General features: G+C 39.2%; 2 protein-coding genes across 7 annotated transcripts in view; one reads left to right on the forward strand and one right to left on the reverse strand.

Moving 5' to 3' along the window:
- Positions 1–11,448, reverse strand: part of ATG2B (autophagy related 2B) — a 49,708-nt gene that overhangs the window by 37,810 nt on the left and 450 nt on the right. For 3 of the 4 annotated variants that reach the window (XM_048070391.2, XM_048070390.2, XM_048070389.2), the window contains exons 1-3: positions 6,488–6,808; positions 2,682–2,844; positions 407–559 (exon numbers count right to left, since the gene is read on the reverse strand). In XM_048070391.2, the coding sequence (XP_047926348.2) occupies positions 407–559; positions 2,682–2,844; positions 6,488–6,649 (478 nt within the window). In that variant the 5' untranslated portion in view covers positions 6,650–6,808. Of the gene's footprint in view, positions 1–406; positions 560–2,681; positions 2,845–6,487; positions 6,809–11,448 lie in introns of those variants that run through there. The other variant, XM_048070392.2, reaches the window with a different exon arrangement.
- Positions 6,488–10,878, forward strand: GSKIP (GSK3B interacting protein). Of its 3 annotated transcripts, XM_066998323.1 has the most exons (4): positions 7,102–7,219; positions 7,759–7,973; positions 8,072–8,330; positions 8,965–10,878. In XM_066998323.1, the coding sequence occupies exons 3-4, from the start codon at positions 8,073–8,075 to the stop codon at positions 9,121–9,123; spliced, it is 417 nt and encodes a 138-aa protein (XP_066854424.1). In that variant the 5' UTR covers positions 7,102–7,219; positions 7,759–7,973; position 8,072; the 3' UTR covers positions 9,124–10,878. The 3 variants fall into 3 exon arrangements, with proteins under 3 accessions (XP_013037021.1, XP_013037003.1, XP_066854424.1); XM_013181567.3 differs by lacking the exons at positions 7,102–7,219; positions 7,759–7,973 and adding an exon at positions 6,488–6,601; XM_013181549.3 differs by lacking the exon at positions 7,759–7,973 and having other exon boundaries at positions 6,836–7,219.

Consider the following 11,448-nt stretch of genomic DNA (forward strand, 5'->3'; position numbering starts at 1 on the left):
TGTGTAAAATGAACTGAAAAAACATTCTGATTTTCTTCAAAAGCATCAACGCTAACAACAGTAAGTTTGTGTGAAGTACTAAACTGGTACCTCCACAACTAAGGCACCTCACCAGTCATTCACGCACAGATTTACCTCACTTTGTTCTGGTGCAAACAATGCCCAATTTGGCCCTGAAGAAGGGCTCATTCTGTCCACTGAAGTATGTATACACATATTTTCAAGTATATTCCCCACACACACACACCTTGAATACAGGAACTATTGTCCTGCCTTCCTGTTTAAAGTTTACAGGTATAAAGTGAAGATTTGTGAGAAAAGTTACAGCAAATGAGATGCCATTTTACAAAACTGACACGCAACAAAAACTGTGATGTTCATTCAGACCTCAATAATGAATTCATACCTGTTTCAATAGTTTCTGCAAATTTCTCAAGTCCTTCAAAAGGCTGGGATCCTTCTCCTTGCTCATCTGTCAATTTTTGGCTAAGACACTCTTTTGCAAGCTGCATACTACTGGTCATAAAACTTGACCAATACATAGGTTCAGACCCTGATGCTGTAAAGTAAGAGAAGTCTTAATAAATTTGTCTGTGAACATTTTGAAACAATGAAAACAAAATGAAATAAGTAATACATTTGGGACAACAAGAAAAGATTTCAACAGCTTGGTAAGAAGTCATACTTAAAAACGAACTTAGTCATGATCTGTCTTTATGGGTTATCATAGAGTCATAGAATATCCCGAGTTGGAAGGCACCCATAAGGATCATCAAGCCCAACTCCTGGCACCGCACAGGTCTGTCCAAAAGTTTAGACCATGTGACTAAGTGCACAGTCCAATCGCTTCTTAAATTCGGACAGGGTTGGTGCAGTGGTCCCTTCACTGGGGAGCCTGTTCCAGTGTGCGACCACCCTCTCGGTGAAGAACCTCTTCCTGATGTCCAGCCTAAACTTCCCTTGCCCCAGCTTAACACCGTTCCCGCGGGTCCTATCACTGGTGATAACGGAGAATAGGTCACCTGCCTCTCCACTCCCCCTATATACTACTTTTCAAATACCAGAATCTCACCAGTACAATTTAAATAGATTAAAGTAATTTAAAAGATGAAACCACTGTTCAAATTAACCAATCTTCAGCATTGCTTTAAGTGAATAATTTCACTCTAAACGTTATTATATTGGTATGATTTTGCAGGCATAATCAGGAAAATGAAATAAAAGAAATAACTTTGTTTTTAAGAATTATTTTCGGGTTTCCTATTCCATTTGAAACACACCCTAGATGAGGGAAGACTTGGCAAGGTTTAAAATGTCATCTAAGCATGTTAATTCAAACATGTTTAAATGTCTAATGCAGACCTGACCTACTAACTATAAAATAATAAAAGAGCAATCCAACAGCCCAGCATGTGTTAAGCTGAACAAGTTTTTTAGCAGACAGACTAGCTTAATTGAAACTCTGTCAGCTAACACCAAGCCTATTGTGAGCAAACACTATAAATCTAGATTAGAAAAGGTAATAAACTTCCAACAAAACAATCTAGTACAGGAAACAGTACAAGTACAAATGCAAACATGTTAAATGGACAAAACATTCCAGTTTAGCAATCAAATAAAACCAGCACTGTTCATCAAATAGAAATAAATGAATGAAAGTGAACAAATAAACCTTCCTCCTAATACTACCATTCTTTCAAATAACTAATCTTAAATCGGAACATAAGACTGCTCAAAATTTAGTTCCAGTTAAACAAACAAGAATGAAACAGAGAAAATATGTTACTTAAAGTAACTCATGAAAGATGGAGAATAGATTTATGCATTTTTCCACTTATGAAAAGAAAAAAAAAATATAGAATAATCAAAGAAAAAATATTGGAAGAAAAATATTTTCTTCCATCTTCTTTACACTATAAAAAGGAAAACAAATTAAAATCCTTCAAACATTCATACATTAATCTCCACAAATTAAAAATGCACAGGAATGTCCCACACATGCTATAATAATAAATGTTAACAGAATTTCTGGGAGTTTCATAGTCACTAAAAATTTATCACCAGAACAATCAAAACTAGATCATCTGGATTTGTATGGATACAGACAAGCCAGAAGAGCTCAAACAATGCTCTCAGCATTATAATCAAAGCTAATAAGTATTTACAGTAAAGTCATTATTTCAGACCGTGATAGCAATTAAAATGTACTTGTTATCCAAATATACACACTAAATGCAGCTTCTGCCATGAAGTTGCTGAAGAAAGCCAGGACCTCACTGAACCCCCCTCATAGTCTTACACTGCTGTGTTCTTCTCCTGCCACGTAACAGCCAAGGTCCACATCTACTAATGTTGACTAACAGCACTTGGCACACAATAACCAAAAAAACTTGCTAACAGGAACTCCCTACCACACTGCACTGTTTTGATTTCAATATGCCTGAAGCTGTTTGGAAGAAAAGATACAGCAGTAGGAGTATTATAAACATTGTAAGTTATTTAATAGAACAACCAATTAAGAAACACTTGACAGTTTCTTTATTAGATTCTCTGTATCATTAATGCATGTAAATTAAAATGACACTTTAAATAACGCTAAGAACTGACTAAACCAGGTGCAGCCTTTTGCCTCTGAAAAACTGTGGAGTCTCCTTCTGAAAAATGAAAAAAAATAAACCTACCAAGCCTTGGTCTTGGCCTGAAGACCATCTCTAACCCTTTTACTTCCAATGCACAGTTATCCTGTAGCAACGATCCCCATGGAACAGATAAAGAAATTGACTGGATAAAACCATCTGTGACTTCCAGAGGTGCATCTGCAGACTCCAGGATCTCATTAAGACACTAGAAGAGAATCAAGAAAAAAAAAACAGCATAGTAACAACAATAAAATATAATGCATATATATGCGTGTGTGTGTATATATATATATATATGTATATATAAACATACTCTGTATATAATAAGACAGATTGATCTATTAGGAAAGGAATTAGAGAAACAATAAACCAGCTGTTTCAAAGTATTTTGATTCCATCATAATTTGTTTCCATTCATTACTGAGCTTTCAACATAATATAGTTTTATCTGTGGCTAGCTATATAGCCTGTATTTTTACACAACAAATTCTGCTATCCTACTGTTATAAATACCACAATACTGATACAGGTTCATCTGTTCTTTTTCTGTCAATACTAGAAGACCAATTTCTAACAATATTAAGACTAAGAATGCTGTAAGTACCTGGTTTCTGTGGCAAGCCTATTTCACAAGACAAATTTCAATGTAACACTCATTAGACCCTTCCCTGCAACAATGGAACAATGCAACCAAATAATCATCTCTTGCTTCATACCATACTTGCCATTTCTAAATTATATTTTATTGTGTTCAAAGTCATGTTCAACACTAACTTAAAATTACAAAAATTGAAACTCAGTTGACAATCCAATGTTCAACAGAAACTGTTTCATTAATCGAGTCCTTTATAGTGACATTATAAACAAAACTCCTATCAATCAAGTTTCCGTAAGTATCACAATGAGTTGAGTGAAATTGATGACAGAAATGGAAGCCAGCTCTGAAGCAGTAATTAAGGATTTTGAAGTTTTCTGTAATCCTCAGAGAAGTCTCTTTTTGCACTATAGTGCTTTCATTACAACTACAGAGTCCAAAAGAGCCCTTTTCCAAACCAAACACATTTTTCCTGTCTTTATAAAAAAAAAAAAGCAACCCTGTTTGTGCTAATTCAAATGTTCAATAATTTCAATTTTCACTAAATAAGAACTATCTAGGCTGCTCTAATAAAATAAACACAATCTAAATCCCATACCAAACGTGGTGAGTGTAACCTTCTGCTGTACACAAGACCCTGCTGAAGACTGTGGCTGTAGTGTCAGGGTACAGCATTCTACAGACAAACGTGTGGTTTCAACCTTCCTATCTTGAACACAAAACTTTGATTTTACCTCAAAAAAGCATAAATTCAACGTGTTAAAAAGATAAGGAATTAAAAGATGCTTTCAATTTTTATTTATTTTTAAAATGCTGTTTTATAGGATGATTTAAAAATAAGTATGAACAAAAACTTCAGAAAATCAGATTTTTTTTTCATTCGTAAGTCTCCAGTTTTAACTGTCACTTTGTGTTAACTAGCTCTATACTCTCAGTAAATTCGTTTTTAGAATTTTATCTACTTGTATGCTTTTCTAGTTCCTGTTCCAAAGTCCACTCAAGCAGTAGAAAAAGACACCAACTTAAAAAATAAAAATAAAAAAAAAAAACAGAACTTGAAACAGTTGTCAGGAAATTTTTAAATAATCAAATAATGAAGATTCAAAGACATTAAAATGTTATTTTGAATTATATGTAATAATTATAGATGTGGCAGTAGCATAAGATAAAGCAAGAAGTAATTATTTGGCATTAAAACCTTATTTGAAAATAATACTGATTCTTTTAAATTACTTGAACCTTTACAAATTAATTTGCTATAAGAGGAAGTAAGCTAGTTATTAAAATCAACTTTGAATAAATCTGACCTCAGAAAACGTTTTGCTAGCAAGATACATTACAACAAAAATTATTAAATACATTCCTTATTACTTTGAAATAGAAATTTACTATCTAAAAGAAAAAAAAAAAAATCAAGCATTTTTATACCTGTTGTGCCTAGAAAGCACTAATTAGAGCATTCTAAGCAAAATTTTAAAACTGAAGCACAGACTTCGCATCAGGACTTTTTCCCACGTTTGACTGAAAGCATGCAGCTGGAATCACAGCAATACTACGTGCTAAAACGCTATTCGATGTGCACTAAAATTCAACCACAAATAACATGGGATACATTCTGATTTTTCTCAACAGTCCAGGAGGCAAGGGTGTTACGGCAACAGCCCCAGGTATTTCTACCTGTAGAAGTTGTAAACACATGTACAACATCTTATTGTATATTAAGATGAACAAATGTATCCACAAAAATGGATGAGATAATATGCAAAACTACAGTCATCCTGGTGATTCGCAGAGAACAAGCTTACAATGACTAGAGGAAAAAAAGGAGCTGTAGTACTTCCGTGACATCTGTTTTGCAATCTGTCATACACGAGAGTCACGTGCAGAGAACCTCAAACATGTCATTCATTGTTTACAAGTCAGAAAGAAAAATGTTGATCTACAAATGGGAAAGATAACCTAAGCCTTAGTGTACATACATTTAATCACTCTGTATCTGTAATTAAGTATTAATTTACTATTGTTTCTAACTGCTACCGACTCAAAATACTTATATTTCAAATAATGTCACTTTGACTAGGGAAGACTGCTGTGACACCCACTAGAGGGCATAATAACTCAAAGCCTAACAGCCTTACAGCCTGCCACAGAAAACAAGCTGTGGACAACACATAAAAGAAAGAAAACAACCCCCCCCCAACGCTAAAATCCTGGTAATTTTGAGCATTTCTACAAATGTCTGTCCCCTGCCACTTTCCAACACACTTGCACATAAACAACAGGAAAAGCATTATTTGAAAATATCATTCACAAGCATTTTAAAATGAACCCAGAGCACAATACTGCAAAAACGTGTTTTGACAGTAGCTTGTAAAGCATTAAGCCTGTATAGTCAGTTAATCATCTATGCTACCTTGAAAGTCAGTGACTGACGCACAGAAGCACTTCAGGCTCCTCATGACACTCACTTGACTGGCAGGTGGAATGCAGTACCATTGGTAATTAACCCAAGAAACTTTACAAAACACTGCAGACATGGACACAGACTTCTGAATAACTACAGCAGGCTAGAAGGGTGTGTGTGTGTGTACAGACATACATGTGTATATATAAATATACACACCAGGACTGAAAAAAGCTTCTGTGGTTCAAAGCAATACAGCCCACCTGCTACGCTAACTCAGCTAAAAGCAGCTTCCCATTTCTTGTCAACACATACTCTCATCATTTCCAAGACTAGGCTGTGGAGATCCCTAAAAACAGTCCCTAAAGTCCAGCACAACACTGCCAGAAAGAACTAAGGGCCTCCCTGCTGAAGACAAAGCAGAGATAGAACAGGGATCACTTTGTGTTTTTATCATCTCTAGTAGTCAGTAAACAGGATTCTCTGGAACTACAGCAACAATTTCCAATGGTCTGGGCAGTACGAGCTCCTTCTCCCTGAGATGTCAGCAGCTCCTGCCTTCTTTTACTTAAACTGCGAACACTTCTTTTTCTCATCCATAATCAAAAACAAACAACAAAACCAAGCCATGGCCGGAAAAATATATCCGTAATAAATGCCCAGATTATTTTTTTCAAGTGTTCGCATATCAGAGAAGAGTTCCCTGGATGAGACGCTAATTACGGCTGTAACTTTTTACATAAGGAGGCCGGGTACTGAAAATGAAGTGGGTGGCAGCCGGGGGCAGGCGATCAGCTGGTCCCTCAGCCGCAGCAGGAGCCGAGGGGGCGAAGCGCCGGCATCTCTTACCCACTTATCCAGGGGGACCTGCGTCAGGGAGCCGGTGCCCTGGTAGAGATCCAGGCTGAGCTGCTCCAGGCTGAGCTTCTCCTGCAAGAAGTGGCCCAGGTACCTCTGCAGCAGGTACCTGCAGGCCCTCTTCTTGATGGACTCCGAGAAAGGCCACGGCATGGCGGCGGCGCGCTGGGGGCCGGGCAGCGGGACGGGGCGGCCGGAGAGAGAGAGAAGGGGGCGAGCGGCAGCCGCCGGGCCCAGCCTCGCCCCTCAGCGCTGGCTCCCGCCGGGGCTCCCCGCGGCCAGGCGGCGCCCCTGGCACGGCCGGCGGGGCGGCACCGCCTGCCCTCAGGCAGGTAGCTCCATCCTCACGCCGCCGCCGCCATCTTCTCGGCGCCCCGCGAGCGGCGGAGGGGGGGGGACGACGACGCCGCGGGGTGCGGCGAAGGAAGGGGCTGGGGGGGTGCCCCCTGTCAGCTCTCCGCTGCCCTGCCGAGCCGGGCCGGGCCGTTCCGTGCCGGGCCGATGCGGACTGTTTGTTTGTCGCTTTCCTTCCCGCTTGCCCCCCCCCGCTCCGCCGATCGCCGTGCCCGGCCCCCTGACGTTTGCGAGGAAATGGCGTCCCCAGCGGAGGAGGCGGGGGCGGAAGCGGCCGCGGGAGGCGGTGGAGCCGGGGCCGGGGCAGGCTCTGGCTGTGCGGGGAGCGGACCCGGGGCGATCGCTCTTCGGTGCCGGGCATCCGCACCGGTAGGTGGGTGGGCTGCCGGGGGGCGGTGGGTGGCTCCCCGCTCCTCTCCGTGAGACGCGAGCCTGCTCTGAGCGGCTTTCCCTCGTAGTCGCTGGGCTTCGGGGGCTGCGTAAGCCTCGGCTGGGGCCGTGTGCGGGCGCCGGGTGGGTTTGTGAGGCAGCGACGGAGGTCGTGTGGTGCTGCGAGCGACTTGCGCCTGCCGGGGCAGCGTTGCAGGGCTCGGGCAGGTTCCCCGGGGTGTGGGGTAGCGCCGGGGTCGGCCCTTTGTGGTAGCAGGCCGGCTGTGCGTGTCTCTGAGTCGTACTGGCTTTTACTGCGTAAAAACCAAGCAAGGGGATTGTTGTTTAGTGAAGCAAAACAAAAATCTTGTTCTTAATCTGTCCTCATAACCTCTGATAACCCATTTAGTTCACAGACGCTCGGAAATCTGTCTTAAATTCATCAATAACAAAGGTGAATTATTCACCAATAGACTACGTTCACCAATTTTCAGCAGCTGTTAATTGCAGTTTTTGCTGGCATCACTTGGTTTTCTTAGTGCATTCTGGATCCGCGAAGCACAGAGTTAGTTGCTGCTGAATCATAACAGAGCCTTACACAACTCGCTGCCAGTTGCCGGTCTGTGAAGCAGCAGCTCCTGTGTGCTGATGGGACCAGAACGGCTGTTCCCAACGGCAAGGTTTGGAGTTCTCTGGGCTGTCCCGAGTTGCAGAATTCACTGAGTCTCCTATTTTACTTTTTTTTTGGACAATGGTAAATATGCCTGCTTAAGATATTCCTCCAGTTTTATGGTATTAATGTCATATATTGAGTCTAGCGGTATAATCTAAAATGCGTGTTTCTATATGCAGAATGGAGACTGACTGCAATCCTATGGAGTCGCCCAGTAATACGGGATTTGAAGAGGATTCTGATTATAGAGACTTTGAAGGAACAGATGTGAAAGATATGAGACTAGAAGCCGAAGCTGTTGTGAATGATGTTCTTTTTGCTGTCAGCAACATGTTTGTCTCAAAAACCCTTCCATGTGCAGAGGATGTGGCGTATATCAATGTGGAAACCAGGGAAAGAAACAGGTACTGCCTGGAGCTCACTGAAGCAGGACTCAGGGTAAACTACTTTGTTTATAATTTCTTATGCCTCTTTGTTTTGAGTAATGATCTTATTCAAAAGGTGCCTAGAAAGATACTTCAGTGGCACCAAAACAACACACATACTTGTCTTGCACTTATTTGAAAGCCTGTTTTCTACATGTTCCCCTAGAAAGGGGATCTTTAGTTACTTCAAACAAAGCGAGAAGAGAACTTGATGGAAAAACAGGCATTTTTGTATAGACATCTGCAAAATGATGAAGACTGAAGTAGCCAATGGACAAATTTAATATAGGTGTAACACTCTGGGTTTCTCAGGTACCCAGATAAATTATTAATACAATATGTATACAACTCCATTTTGTACCATTTATAGTGTTTGTGAGAATTCATAGATGTAAGACTTCTTTCCAAAGGTGACAATGACAGTTTTTACTAATGTTCTGAGTTTTGGAATAAAGTATTTGAAACAGTCTAAATACTGTATTACCAGTAAGCCCCACAGTAGAAAGCACAGGCTGCAATTTAAATCAAGTATCTTGTTTGCATATTGCTGTACAGCCTGACTGGAAAAATTAAACTTTGTGATATCTATTTCCCATTGCAAGGTGATCCTAATCACAAAAATGTAACCAGTGATTTCTTTGTTACAGGTAGTAGCTTATGATTTTGATCAGACTGATGACAGTTTGCAGACACCGTACCACGAAACTGTCTACTCCTTATTGGACTCTCTCAGCCCTGCATATCGAGAGGTGTTTGGAAATGCATTACTACAAAGACTAGAAGCTTTGAAGAAAGATCAGTCGTGATTTACCCTGAAGTGAAGAAGATTTAATATTAGAAGGAATTCTTAATATGAGGCACTGCAGTCTTTCTTATAAACACAGCCACAAACATCTTAAGCTTAATTTCTTGCATTAACATCTACTACATACTAGTACTGATCTATAGCATTTTGCTTCAGAGGATTTGTGTATATCACAGTGTTATTGATAAATTGTAAAACTACTAAACATATTTTTTCTTTTTGTTGAAGGTAAGCAAGTAACTTGCTTCTCACAACATTTAAAAAAATTTGGTCTCTTTTCAAAGTGTTACTATCCAAAACTCTTGAAAACATGTAGAGACTGAATATTACAGAGGCAAGTAGTAATCTTTTTTTTTTGGTGTATACTTACTGATCATTGTCATATATGCTTTTTAAAATAGAAGTTAACTGTCTAATTAACATCTAGTAGTTGAAATTGATTGAGTAGAACAGGCAATTAAGTTCTGTTTTAAACTGAAAATTACTTTTTTTTGCATAGAATAGAACTTCAGCTTGATTTGCTGTGCATAAATCTGAAAATTCTAAGCTTCAGTAGCAAGAAAGATGGCTCTTGAACAGTTGAGTGTTGATTATATAATAACAGCATCTGAGTTAAAAGGAAAGCTCAGTATTGTTTGATCTGTGCGTGTCTGTGGCAACCAACAAGCTCCAAAGTGTGAATGAGATGTACTGCTACTATATGAATGTATTGTCTGAATCGCAAATGAGCTAAGCACAGAAGTAAATTCAGATGTAACAGGCTACGTTCCCTAAAGATGATGTTATATATGATATATACGTATGTATCCTATATTGTAACTGTTTGGGAGGCTTGAAAGACATTTTAGCCTGTTTACTGTTCTGAATGTCTGTTTACATGATGTATGGGATATACCCAAGAGTATTTTTGCTTCAGCCTTTACTTTCTATATTACAGTACTTTGGTACTCCTGTTTTTCAACTTTTCTCCCTCAATTGTACAGCATCCTGTCTTAATGAATAATGAGTAAGCACTGTAATGTTACTTGCATTGTATTGGTTTGAAACCAAAGGTTGTATGAAATTTGCTAAGGCTAATACAAGCTGGAAGACATAACTTGTATTTTCTACTTTAAAAATGGTACAAATCTCTTTATAAATTTATTGTATTGCTGTAACTTTTCAAGTACGTATTGAATGGTAGACTTTTTAAAAAAAAATACTGTTGGCTAGAAATACTAGAACTTCTAAACTAGCATTTTGTGACCGTCATACTTTTTGTATTCTTATATTATTCAGTATTTGTGCATCTTTATTTATTCTGCCATGTTTAGGTGCTAAGTATATGCAGTAGCTTTCTTGGAGTCACACTTATGAATACATCAGTTCCAGTGATTTCAGTAGACCTATATTGACTTACACCTGATGAGGAATAATCTAATGGGAGAGGCCGCGTAGAGCTTTTATAATAGCTTTGGGGTAGTGATGTTATAACTATGACTGATGAGACAACTGCAGTCAGTGCTTCTGTTTTCTAGAGCTTGATTTCTTTATCTTGTTAGGTTGATACTTGGGATGTTAATCCTTTGCTCCAGGGTATGAATCTATGCTCTAAAAATTGTTCATAGGCTCTCTTTTGCACACAGGTCTGTGGCAGGTGGTTAGTCCTCTGTGAGGAGAATGTACTTTACCGAATTTATATTTGAATATTTTCCCTTGCAATTAATTTACTTGTTCTATTTAAATGACTAAAGCATTAAAGAAATGCACCCACCAATGTGTTGTAGCTTTCTTGGGGGGGGGGGGGGGGGGGGGGGGAGGTGGTGTGAACAACCAACGTTATTCTTTCCTTAAACACTTCTTAAATATTAGATTGTTAACAAGTATTTCCAAAATACCTCTGGCTGCAAACTTGTATCCACTGAACCTGTCATGAAAAGATACAGTAGGTGACCATAGGGGGACTTTGAAACGACACGTGACAAATATAAGTGGGAAAAATGACAAAGTTAATGTTACAGTGCCAAGAACTTTTTCATAGACGTCTTTAAAATGCTTTGTCATTTCAAGTGCTTATTATAAACCAAAGCTGAGAAATACTTCTAAAACATATGGTTTGTAGGTGTTACCAGAATAAACTTATATTATTTTTTGTACTTAAATATTAACTTAAAAATGGGAGAGCTATGTCATTCCACAATTTCTGAATCTGGGTTTATGAATAACACGCTCTCTAGTCCTTATACTTAGAATTGTTGCCTATATGGAGCTTATTTGAAGCACTCTCAGTGAACAATTTCAATAGGTCTCCTTTCACAAGTTCATTTTCATTTTCTGAAACTGAATA

This window comes from Anser cygnoides, chromosome 5 (genome assembly GCF_040182565.1).
Source record: "Anser cygnoides isolate HZ-2024a breed goose chromosome 5, Taihu_goose_T2T_genome, whole genome shotgun sequence".
Taxonomy (NCBI): domain Eukaryota; kingdom Metazoa; phylum Chordata; class Aves; order Anseriformes; family Anatidae; genus Anser; species Anser cygnoides.